The sequence below is a fragment of the Ochotona princeps genome, chromosome 12, assembly GCF_030435755.1.
Source record: "Ochotona princeps isolate mOchPri1 chromosome 12, mOchPri1.hap1, whole genome shotgun sequence".
In the NCBI taxonomy this organism is placed as follows: Eukaryota; Metazoa; Chordata; class Mammalia; order Lagomorpha; family Ochotonidae; genus Ochotona; species Ochotona princeps.
The window spans coordinates 43,004,073-43,016,847 of NC_080843.1; the positions used below are offsets into that span (position 1 = coordinate 43,004,073).

General features: G+C 40.2%; 1 protein-coding gene across 4 annotated transcripts in view; it reads left to right on the forward strand.

Moving 5' to 3' along the window:
• DGKH (diacylglycerol kinase eta) overlaps nucleotides 1-12,775 on the forward strand; it is a 183,066-nt gene that overhangs the window by 136,243 nt on the left and 34,048 nt on the right. For all 4 annotated transcript variants that reach the window (XM_058670690.1, XM_058670692.1, XM_058670693.1 and 1 more), the window contains exons 13-15: nucleotides 2,542-2,626; nucleotides 5,355-5,440; nucleotides 11,819-11,918. In XM_058670690.1, the coding sequence (XP_058526673.1) occupies nucleotides 2,542-2,626; nucleotides 5,355-5,440; nucleotides 11,819-11,918 (271 nt within the window). The remainder of the gene's footprint in view (nucleotides 1-2,541; nucleotides 2,627-5,354; nucleotides 5,441-11,818; nucleotides 11,919-12,775) is intronic.

The following is a 12,775-nucleotide window of genomic DNA, read 5'->3' on the forward strand; positions in this document are numbered from 1 at the left end:
TTTGCAAGGCAAGGGCTTTAGTGCTAGGCTACCATGCCAGGCCCAAAGAACTAAATATTAAAAAGGAAAATGAATCCTCTCCCAGAGCAAGGGGTAAGTGTTAGCACAGCTTCCAAAGAAGGAGCTCTCCCTGTGTTTATGTGATGACAAATTTCTTAAGCAGTTTCTTTCTGAATACCCCACATCTGAAACAGAAATCGCAATATATGAGTGTTGCGGAAGGAGGAATTTAGAATTTGGGGAGGGGACACGGTGCTCAGTAAGCACTGATACCTGTCCTCCCGCCCTAAGAAGAAACAAATGTCAGAAGGTCGTTTCAACTTGAGTTGGCATGAATCAAACCAACTCTGATAATTAGCCATCTGTGTGCCTCTTCCCGAAAACAACAGAATCTCGTCAGGGAGCCACCAATCCAAAATGTAATCACTATGATGAGCTGTAATCTAATTAATTGTAACCTTGCCTGTCATCAGGTAATGCTGAAATCGCTGATTTCTTTTGCTAACATAATATAAAGAGAATCGGGCAGGAGAGCATTTCTCTATTTATTCAAAATTGCATGAGAGAGACACTTCACATAGTTTGGGTGTAAAAATTTTCGTAATAGGGCCCAGCACGGTAGCCTAGTGGATTAAAGTCCTCGCCTTGCACGTACCAGGATCCCATATGGGCGCAGGTTCTAATCCTAGTGGCCTCGCTTCCCATCCAGCTCTCTGCTTGTGGTCTGAGAAAGTCATAGAGGATGACCAAAAAAGCCTTGGGACCCTGCACCCACATGGGAGACCCAGAAGAAGCTCCTGGCTTCTGCCTTCAGATCACAGTGCAGTCACTTGGGGAGTGAACCAGCAGGTGGAAGATCTTCCTCTCTGTCTCTCCTGTCTCTGTAAATCTGCTTTTCTAATAAAAATAAAATAATTTTTTTAAAAAAACCATAATAGCATATAGCTATATTCAGTCACCAATCTTTAAAAGAGGATGGAAGTAAAAAAAATGTTGACTGCTGTATGTGGTGATAGATTTGTTGATTAGCTTGATTGTGTTGATTATTTCTCATATGTGTATTTCAGTAATCACCAATCTTAAATATATGTTAGTTTTAGTTGTAAATTAATTCTTAATAGAATTGAAGGGGAAAGATTAGAAATGAAATATTAGAATCACTGTTATTTGTAACAAAGCTTGAAGGTGAATTCCTAGACAGCCATCCATTTCTGTGCTTACCCAAGAACGAGTATTTTAAATGCTTTCTTTTTAATTTTTGTTTTTTAATTTTGTCTTTAGCATTTGTTACATAGTTGAGAAGTTTGCTTGCCCATGTGGGTCTCTGATTAGGGCAGGGAGGGTAGAGGTATGAAGGAAGGCGGTGGAACAAATGTTCCAATTTTTTTCCCTCCCATATCTGCAAGAGGGGTAGGGGTGGGGCCAATCCATGCTGTCAAACTGTATCAGCACCCAAGGGTGCTGTCATTTGATGATGCGTTAGAGACCCCCATTGTGGAGAAAAGTGTTCTGAGGGTGTTATACTTGAGAGTTTTGATAGTTCAGAGATGTCCTCAGCTTCATTGCACCAGGGTTGAGAACATCTTTTCAAGGTCTGTTGGCTGACCGAGTCCATCTTATTGCTTTCTTGTTGCAAATGTAGAGACACCATGCCTGCTAGGAAATGCTATTTGTTATTTTTCTCCACTCAGAATGTGTGGTTTCCCCTGTGTATTATAGAAATTTGATTGTGTGGTTAGCTAAGAATAAGTACCTGGTGATGAAATTCCTTGTTACAGTCTGACCTGCAAAAAACACAAGAAAAAAATCATCTTAGAGCACATAAAAATTCAGGACCACTGTTGGAAAAATATGAGTATCATATGCCTGTGCTTTTGTTAGTAGTCTGTAAAGGGTGAAGGAAACTCGTTTACTCTTACGCAAGCTTTTCGGATCTCTGAATTTACTTAATCTTCAGAACATCGCTGTGGGGTGGCTTAGACAGCCATTGTTGTAGTGGTTTTACAAAGATGACACTGGAGGCAACTGATCTGCCATGTCATCCTGGCACTTGTGGTTGTTTTGCTTCACCTGCCAACTTTTCAGTTCATCACAGTTGCTCTCCTTGAGAGCTGATGTTGTTGTCTTCGTTTTGCTGGTAAAAAGGCTCACAAGGGACAGGCATTTGGCACTGCAGTTAGGCTGCCACCGTGCATTGTGCACGTCTCTGTATCAGAGTGCCTGCATTCAAGTACAGCCTCTACGCTCCACTCCAGCTTCCTGCCAGGCCACGCTCTGGGAGGCAGCAGGTGATGGCCCGCGACCTGACTCCTTGCATTGGCCTGACCCAAGCTTGGCTGTTAGATGTTTTTCAAATAAAATGAAGATAAAAAAAAATAAACATTTTATAAGATTACCAGAACTTTCTTTGTGTATCTGTGGCTATTTAAAAATAAACCATAGTACTCGAATAGCTGTATATATTCATGTATGTATTTTAAATGGGAACAGTCAGTATATTAAATTCCAAAGGAATGAGACCAAAGATGTTTTTCCCTTCAGGTGGAGTATAATGACGTATGAACTCAAATTGCCACCAAAGGCTTCTCTGCTTCCAGGACCTCCAGAGACGTCTGAAGTGCTTTATGTAAGACTCAACCCTTTCCATGTTTTTCGTTTGTAGTAGGGGCAGGTCTCTAGGAAGAAGTAAGGAAATCTAATCATAAGCTAAGACATGTTTATTTAATTTCACTTCCATTTTTGGTGATATAATCTTATATTCAAAGTTTTTGGCACCTTTAGATCGCTGAGCCATTGTACATACCAACGCCCGCTCCCAGGGTGTCCGTTGGCAGAAAGCTGGAACAGGGAGTGGAGCTGAGAATCGTACCCAGGCACCCCCATGTGGGATTCAGGTGGCCAAAGTGACATTCCAGCTGTGTGCACCCAATACCTGGCTCACCAGTGGAGATTGAAAGAGAACTTGACATTTAAAGCACTGTTCTGTCACTCACTCGGGCCATTGGATCTACATGTGCTTATTTTACAGCTGAAATTTTTATTTTGTCATTAGGAAAATGATAAACTTGACAAAACTGAGGTGAGAAATGCTAACTAGAAATATGGAACTGTTCCTTAGAGAAGCTAATTAATATTTTTAAAACTTTTCCTGGGGGCACCCTGACATAGTGGGCTGAGCTTCTTCCTGTGGTGCCAGTAGCACTTTTTGGGACCAGTTTGTGCTCCACTACACCGCCTCTGATCCAGCTCCCTATTACAGCCTGGGAAAGCAGTGTAGGTTGGCTCTATTCCTGGGGCGTACCCATGTGGGAGACCCGGAGGAGGCTCCTGCCCCCTGCACCCTACCCTACCTCCTGGCTTTGCATTCGTCCGGTTCCAGCCATTGTAATTGCCAGACCAACTTTTTCAAATTTCAGAAAAGGAAGATGCAAGAATGAAAGTCATTTTAGTCCTTTCCCCGAGATGATAACTAACGAAGATAAATGTACTTCCTGACTTTATTCCCAGCAGCAATTTTAAATACAATATTAGCCTGACTATAAACATACTGTGGTTTTATAAAAACCATTCTGTTTTCTTCAGTAACATTTTGGTATTTTTATTAGTTTTGTTTCTAAAGCACAGAAAAGGATAATTTTCTCTACTTATTTCAGAAATGTTTACTTCCTGGGATATAAAGAGATAAGCGATTTACCTGTACCACATATATACTTGCTAAACATGAGGTACAGTTTTAAGTGTGTGAAAGATAGCTTGTTTGTTTAGTGCAAAAGGATTTTGAATCACTATTATGTTGGTTTTTAACAGGACGATAGCACTCCGTAAGATTATAGTTGTATTGAGTGATGTGCATTGCGCCGCCCATGCCTGAATGCCCTCTGCGCTTGACTATGGCACTGTTGTTTGACCTTGCCAACCAACTGCATTAAAATCAAGCTCTATCTTTCTCTGTGGCTCGTCTGTAATCCCATAGCTGTGTGTACAGGAAGGAAGTCCCTCCACTCACCAAAGCCCCGTGCGCCTTGACTTGCCAGCAGGATAGTGAAAGGAGCAAATAGACACCAAGTTTTTTCCAGCACAGTGTCTTGTCTGCATTAGAAATATTAACTGTTTTTTACACTACCCTTCTGAGCTTGCCAGTTAACTACACAATAGATTCATAAGTGGCACCTCCTGTGTGATCCCTGCACATCGGGATTATTTTATTTTCCTGTGAAAGAGGCTGTGGTTCCTCCCCTGTACCCCCCTGTTTAGAATCATTTTAATAAACCAAAACTTGGATTTTTTTTAAAAGAAAATCCAAGAAATGAAAGAGCATTAATGACAAACCATTAATTAGTGACATTAATAATTATTTTGAACATCTCCTACTTCTCAGAGACTAAATCTAAATTATAAAAATATTTCTGCATTTTAAAAATAGGTATTTAGATTTGCATTTTTCTGATGTTATAAAGATACATTTTAGTATGTACATCAAGAAATCAGTAAAGTGGGTTAGCGGGCCAATACAGTGTTGGGTGTGACTGTGGAGTTCCCATCCTGCCCTTCCTTGATGGAAAGCACTCTTCCACATGTGGCCTGTCTCTGAAGAAGGTAGGATAGAAGCTTATGAGAGAAACTCAGTGTTGTGTTTGTAATTTGTCTATCGTGGTGTAGTTGCCTAAGTCATTCATTCTCTTTGTCTCCTAGTAACACGTTGCCCAAATAAACCTTGATTTGTCATCCATTCTGCCAAGTGAGTGCTGCTCTGAGCATGTCAGCACACAGCTCCATTTCTTTGAGAGAGAGATGTACAAGATGTAGTATGACAAGTGTGTTCAGTTTTGTGGCTATAACAGGTTTTTCTGGAGTATTTGTGTGAATCTACACTCACATCAGTATATGAGAGTTGTTTAGCTCCATACTGTGGGAGTAATTGGCATTGTCTGCTTCTTACTGTCCTCATTTTCCCAATTCTGGTAGCTACATGCACCATCCATTCCCATAAACCATATAACGTATATGTTTGAGGTTTTGGTTCTTGCTTGCCCAGATGGCCAATGAGCCTGTGTGAACACCTTTTTATCTGTTCCTGGACCATTTGGATATTCTGTGCCATAAATTTCTAGTCTTGCCCATTTAAAACATTTTGTACACTATTTTGTAGGGATTTTTTTTGGATTTTTCTAAAAACAAAAGAATTCTAGAAGCAGAAATCTTTTCACAGAAGGGCCTGTTTCCCTGTCTTGCGTAATGGTTCCAGTGCTGCGTCTCCGCATGCCTTGTGCCTGCTTCCCCTCTGGGCAACAGTTAAGAACTGGTTGTATAAATGGCAGCAAAGGTAATACAGTGTGGACTTTATTTATTTTCAGATGACAATTTATGAAGACTCAGTTGCAAATCATCTTACGAAGATTGTCAATGCTGGTGAACATGCGGTGGTCATAGCATCTACCAAGTGAGTTGTGGAGTTTAAAAACTCAGAAAGTAGTCGCACGATGAGAGTTAGAGCCAAGCTGCTTCCTATCATTAATGTCATTTCTTCGTGAGTTTGCTTTGCAAAATGTGTCTATGAAATAACTTATAGAGTTAGATATGCCAAATTTCAATTGATTTTTAAAAATTATTTTAGCATCTGATTTTAGGTGGGATACATTTAGAGGGTATTTTTTTGATACTTGGTTTGAAACATTTTTTTAGTTGAAAAAGGTTTAGTGAGTCTGAGTTTAATCTAAATGTTTTATTTAAGGAAGTATGTATGATTAGTTGTAATATGAAAAACACATTCATTGTAGTTATTTTCCTAAACACTACTGTTTAGGAACTGTTTGCATCAGTGAAAGAAATGATGAAATTTTCCTAAATTGCCTTTCTCAGCATGTTTAAATTGCTCAGTTATATTTTAATTCAGTTATCAGATTTTATTTAAGTTGTTTCTGTACATGGAGCCAAAACTAACTTGATGTTACTATCCCAGATATTGCCTTGCTGGAATTTAGAATTTGGTTTTTGAGCTCTCTGTACTAACGTCATGAAAATTAGAAAGTCAACCAGAAGAAGGAAGTGAAGCCATATGAAATGTTCAACCTGGAAGTAAAAGAATGTTCCTAAGATTCTGGCTTAGCAAGCCAATATTGCTATCATGCAGAAAGAGGAGGAAGAGAAGGAGGCAAAGGAAAGAAAGTGGGAAAGAAGTAGAGGAAAAATACTAAGACTTTACTGTATTATAGACACAATCTGCAACCAAAGGAAAGACGAGATAAATCATTGTAAACCTGCTTGTGAGGGAAGTACACCCAAAACTGTTGCTTTGGGTGCCATGCCCCCCAGAAGCAGGAAGCAGGACACAGAGTAGATGAGAGTGGAGTGGCTTAGGCATGCCTCAGGAAGCACGCGCTTGGCCCGGCAGAGGTGGGCCCTTGTCCGTCTTTGACAGCAGTGCTGCTGGTTGGTAAGTCTGCGTTTAATGAAATGTCTTGCTTTCCATGAAATGTATGAATCTCGTTTGTCCCAGGCCTGAGCACTCTCTGTTCACTGTCTTTCTCATGCTGGGCCCCAATTCCTGTATCTAAGTTAGATTATGAGTATGCAGCCCTGGCCCTGGAAATCAGATGCATCTTTGTAGAAGAAAGTGGAGAACATTACTAGAAAATATTGGAAAAATGAAAATGAAGGTTTTTCATAATATAAAAAAATACTTTTTGTTTAATACAAAGGAACCTGAAAATTTGTGGAAAATAGAAATAAAAGTAAGTTTATTTTGATGCAAAAATATTTTAAAATATATGCTTAGGTTTTTATATATGAATTTGTCACAGACTTTTTTTAATTGTATTTTTAGTGAATCGTCATTACAAAGCGAGGGAGAGACAGAGAGGGATACTCCATCTACTGGTTCAATCCCAGCTGACTATACCAGGTGGTCCTGGCCAGGCTGAAGCCGGGAGCAAGGAGCGTTTTCCAGATCTCCCACACAGTGGAGCAAGGGTCTTGCTACTTGAGCCATCCTCTGCTGCTTTCCCAGGCCAGTAACAGAGAGCAGGATTGGAAGTGAAGCAGCCACACACTAACCAGCATCCATATAGGATGGTGGCATCATAGGCAGTTGCTTAAGTCCCTGCACCACAATCCCTTCATAAATTTTTCTGTATAGTTAAATAAATATGTAATCTCTTTTTTTTTCTTAGTTTTTTGTTTGCTTGTTTTGTTTTAGAAGCAGACAGGGAAAGCCTTCCGATCTTCGGGTTTGTTGCCCCAAATGCCAGCAGTGACCACAGCCATGGGAAGTGCAGTCTTCCCAATGAGTGGCAGAAATGCAGTTAGTTTAGTCATCACAGCTCTTTCCCAGTATATGTACATCAGCAGAAAAACTGGAGTCAGAAGCCAGGACTGAGAATAGATCCCACATACTCTGATACAGTACCAGGGATCTGGTATCTTTTTTTGTAAGTTTTATTTATTTTTATTACAAAGTCTGATATACAGAGAGGAGAGACAGAGAGGAAGATCTTCCATCCAATGATTCACTCCCCAAGTGACCACAATGGCCGGTGCTGCGCCCATCTGAAGCCAGGAACCTGGAACCTCTTCCGGGTCTCCCACGTGGGTGCAGGGTCCCAAGGCTTTGGGCCGTCCTCAGCTGCTTTCCCAGGCCACAAGCAGGGAGCTGGATGGGAAGTGGAGCTGCCGGGCTTAGAACCGGTGCCCATATGGGATCCCGGCGCGTTCAAGGCAAGGACTTTAGCCAACTAGGCCATGCCGCAGTGCCCAAGATCTGGTATCTTTAAAGCCAGGCTTAATTTTGCTACCTGTGTAGCATAACATTGTTCGCAGTAAAATCTTTTTCCAAATAAAATCTTTGCACAAAATTCCAAATTTTGAGTTAATGAAAATTTGGGGTTTTTTTTCTGTTAATAAATTGGATAGAACTGAATTGTTAAGGTCGGTTATGAGAAAAATCAAGCAGTAATGTAGCTGAATTATAGTTATATCTGATGCAGTTTCATTGATTTCTGCTGTCATGTAGATTGCAGGATTGTAGGGTCTTGCAATTATAGGGTAGTTGTCTTCAGTTCAGTACAAATAGCAGAATTTGCTTTAGTGTAAGGTGCACACAAAAAAATTAATGAATTTTCAAGCAGAAGTCAGTGCAGTTTTAAAAAATTATATATTAAATTCCTAAATGAAATTTGAATGAAGCATTTGCAGAATGCTCGAATTGTCTCTGGAGGATTTGATAATCTCTGGACTAGGCCAGTGTGTTACGCTAAGTTGGAGTCAGCTTGGGCTCCCCTCTGGCATCCAACCATTTGCCAACTTTGAGATCTTTTTCTGCATCAAAAGCGTAAGAAACGAGGCAGTGTCAATGAATTGTCTCTTGGGTCTCTTAAGAGAAGTGAGTGGATCACTTCTCTGCCTTTTGACACAGATCAAATGTGCAGAGTGCAGTAGTGAAATAAATATAGAGCTGTGTTAAGTTATGGTGTCAGCACCTCATATTTTACACAGTTACACGTCCAGTGTTTCCTTTGACCTTGGTCTGACTCTGCTGTCAGCCCTAGCTCTTGGATTACTCCCGTTAGCAGATTTCATTCCATGGCTTCTTCTTGTTACCCTTCTGTCCTCCCCAGCCTGCCCCCACCTGGCGTTTACTGCTCCAGGTTAGAACCCCAGGTTGCAGAATGCAAAGAGAAAATAAAGCCAGTTATGCAATGTATGTCCCCTTTTTGTGGACGCATGTAAACATATGTAGAAGACGGCCGTGGATTCCTACATGTCATTTGCTCAGCTTGCTTACCCACATTTTGCCATCTGCTCCCAACTTTATTTTGCTGCAGTGTCTCTAAGGGAACCCCACAAATTGTTTCATTCCACTTTTTATATCAGTAAATACATTATTATTTAAAATTTTTTGAAATACAGGACCAGTGTTGTTGTACAATGAGTTAAGCTGCCACCTGTGACCCTGGCACCCCGGATATATTTCTAAATGTTCCTGTTGAGACATGGCACATACTTAGTAAAATACCCAATTAACATATCAGTGTTTTAAAATTAAAAACACAGTATATACACACACGGAGGTCCCCTGGTACCTGGTTGTCACCTAAATAAAATAATTTATTTTGTTAATTCTACTTATTTTTTGAATGATATAATGTTTTTTTTTTCATGTATTTTGTTTTTTTACTTGAAAGTCAATTTCAAAAAGAGGGAGAGAAAAAGATTTTTCCATCCATTGCTTCCTCCCCAAATGATTGCAACAGCCAAGGTCAGCTAGGGGTGGGCGAGGCCAAAGCCAGGAGCCAGGAACTTAATCCCAAACTCTCACATGGTTGCAGGGACCCAAGGACTTGGGCCATCCTCTGCTGCTTTCTCAGGTACCTTAGCAGGGAGCTGGATCTGAAGTGGACCAGCTAGAAAAGGAAGCGGTGCCCATATAGGATGTCAGCATTGTAGGAGGCCATATAACCAGCTACAGAATGATGTAAGCCTCAAATGATACACTATTAAGACACATTTTTAAAAAGATTTATTATTTTATTGGAAGAGCAGATATATAGAGAAGGAGAGACAGAAAAATATTCTGTCAACTGGTTCACTCCCCAAGTGGCTTCAACTGCTGGAACTGAGCTGATCAAGATCTAAGAGCTTTTTTCAGGTCTCCCACACGGGTGCAGAGTCCCAAGGCTTTGGGCCATGCTCCACTGCGTTCTCAGGCCACAAGCAGGGAGCTGGATGGAAAGTGGGGCTGATGAGGTACAAACCAGTGCGCATATAGGATCCCAGCAGATGCAAGGCCACTAGGCTTTCACAGCTAGCATCAAGACAAAATTTTTTTAACTATCTTGTGCAGGATACTTACATTGCCGAAAGTCATAATCCCAAGTGTCATCACCTGTTTTCACCTTTTTAAAAGATGTTAAAATGCTAATGAGACACTGTGTTTCATTAACATAGCTCATGTGTAGGTTGACTTCAGGCATTCATTCTTTGACTTTGGCTGGAATTTTATCAATTAACTAATAACAGGAGTGATCATCTGAAAATCAGAAGCTGCAAATGAGCATAGATGTAATTTATCTGTAAAAATAAAAAAAGTTATTGAATAAGTTGTTTTTACAGCCTGTAATATATATGATTCTACTTTTATTTAGTCAGTATTTTCTAAACTTAGCTAACTTTCATTGTGGACATTTATTAGGTTCTTTGATTTTTTTATTGTACTCCCAACTTTTTTTTTTAAGATTTTTGTTTTTAATTTTAATGGGAAAGGCAGATTTATAAGGAGAAGAGAGAGATTTTCCTTTTGGTGATTTACTATGTAAATAGCCTCAATCCAAAACCAGGAACCAGGAGTTTCTTCCTAGTCTCCCACAAGGCTTTGGATCCTCTGCTGTCTTCCCAGGCGGAGCCGTCAGCAGATGAACTGGTCCCCAAATAGGATACTGGCACCTGCTGGTGAAGGATTAGCTAGTTGAGCCATTATACTGGCCCCAGATCCCAACTTTTAAAATAAGTGCAATTTGTATATGTGTGTTTTGTTTTTGTTTTTGTTTTAAGGAAAAAAAGATAACTAGCAGAAAAAATTAATACCTGATGTCACTGTCATAGAACCATAGAATTTAGATTTGGACTGTCTTTAGAGATAGGTAGTCAGCTGCCTTTCAAGTAAATGAGGTGAAGGTTTATTAATATTTAAAATATGCCCTCCTTGGGCAAAAAAATCAACAAATTTAGCCAAAAATGTTAAGAGCTGTGCATTTAATTCTTTGATGATGAACCTGAAGGTGGAACGTGTGTGTGTGTGTGTGTGTGTGTGTGTGTAATGGTGTGTATGCATATCTGGCTATTGAATGTCTCAGTTTCAGATTATTAACTTATCACTGTGACACTTACCTATCAGAGAATATTGTGTGTGTAATTGAACACGTACGTTTGGACTCATTTCATTGTTTCTCTTCAGTTCCTCCGTGTCCGTCCGTGAAGCCACACTGTGATCTGTTCCCCTGACTGCCATCCACGGCAGGCTGTGACCGCACTGTGAGCTTAGCTGCTCTGATTGCATCAGTACAAATCCTTGCTGGAGCAGAGCTCATCATTGACCCTTCTTTTGGTGGTTTTTAAATTCCAACGCTGGTTCCTAAGACATTAGAAAGATTGATTTTATTAGTGTTTTGGGTTGTTTCTATTTTCTCCGAGTTTATTTCCATTGCAAAGAAACCAAATGTAATTAAAAGAAGTAAACAAGTAAACCATATATTGCTGACACTAAAGAGACCTCAATGAAATTAGTTCTGTATGTTATTGCATTGGTTTTGTTAAGGGGAAAATGAATGGATTTACAGAAGATATAATTCAATTCAAATGACAGATTGGTTAGCAGCGTAATATACAACCTCTTTCCTCTTGGGAGCAGTGTGTTTTCAGAATGCCCATGTACTACTCAGTAGAAGGACAATGACAACATAAATGGGGAACTCTTCTCTGTTCATTCAGCACTGCAGACTCTGCTGTGCAAATACATCCACTGTACCAGATGATGCTCTACTTTATCAGGGTCTGAAAGTAATTCTTAAGAATTTAACTGAATTATTTGAGAAAGGCTTGTGGCAACATGGAATTTACTATAATAAAAACTACATAGAGTAAAGCGTATCCTTGTATCCGTTTTTAATTTAAAAACATATTGAATTTATCAGCAGATTGAAGTCTAGACAGAATCATCTAGATATGTTGACCGTTGCCTAATTGTGTTTATCTTTAAATGCGTTTATAAATCGAAACAGATCCACCTGTTGTGTTTACCGAATTGTTCAATCTCTTTTCCTCCAAGGGTACTCTGTGAAACCATAAGGGATTTCATAGCCAAAATAGAGAAAGCCTGTGACAAGTCCTTGGAAAATACTGTGGAGACCGATACACTGGCCAGCAAAGTAAGGATTCTTGAGGATTCATTGCTTGCTGACCTTGTTAATGTTGAACTGTGTTTTAGTGCTAAACTGACAAAAGTAGCTTTTTCTCTATCAAACATTTTTTAAGTCCTGAGGAGGGAGGGAGGAAGCATTTTTGAATCAGATCTGAAGATTTTTAAAGCTGTGCTACTTTATAGATCCCCATATACTGCATAGGCAAACTCCACAAAACCGTCAGAGAGCCAGGCTTTAGAGCGCCAGCACCCTTCCCAGTGACTGACATCTGCGACCAGTGCACAGCTGTCTGACCGCTGTGCCAGGCAGTGGGCTTTTCGTTTCCAAGCCAGCTGGCCAACCAGAGTCCTTCCCCATGCCTCGGCTTCCTGGGTCTCTTGCAGATTTCTGTATCTTGCATTGCATTTTACTTTACAGATTCTTCCCCCATCCCACACACGCACACACCTGCCACACACACAACCCACAACCCATGAGGTTTTTGATGCTAAAATAAGAGTAGTTTTGTGAACGTTAGCAATGACTGTTTTTGTTCTTAGAAGTTCATGACAGAGCCTACCTATAAAATACTTAGGTACCTTAAGCTTGCCAGGAAACTCATTCCTCAGATTCATGCTGTAGGTGGTAATTTGAGTGGAAGGAAAAAGAAGTTGAAATACACATTTCAAGGCTTCATCCTCTTTCTCTCATCTTTATACTCGGGGGGGTGGACAGTTGAGAAAGCAGAGACCATCTCTTAGCTACTTTGATCTCTAACCCTTTCCTGCAGTAGATTTGTCTGCACATGTTAGCAAAGCAGCAAGGGAAACTGTGTGCACCTAAGAGCCAGGGAATAGCATCAATAGCGTCGGTCCTGAACGGGT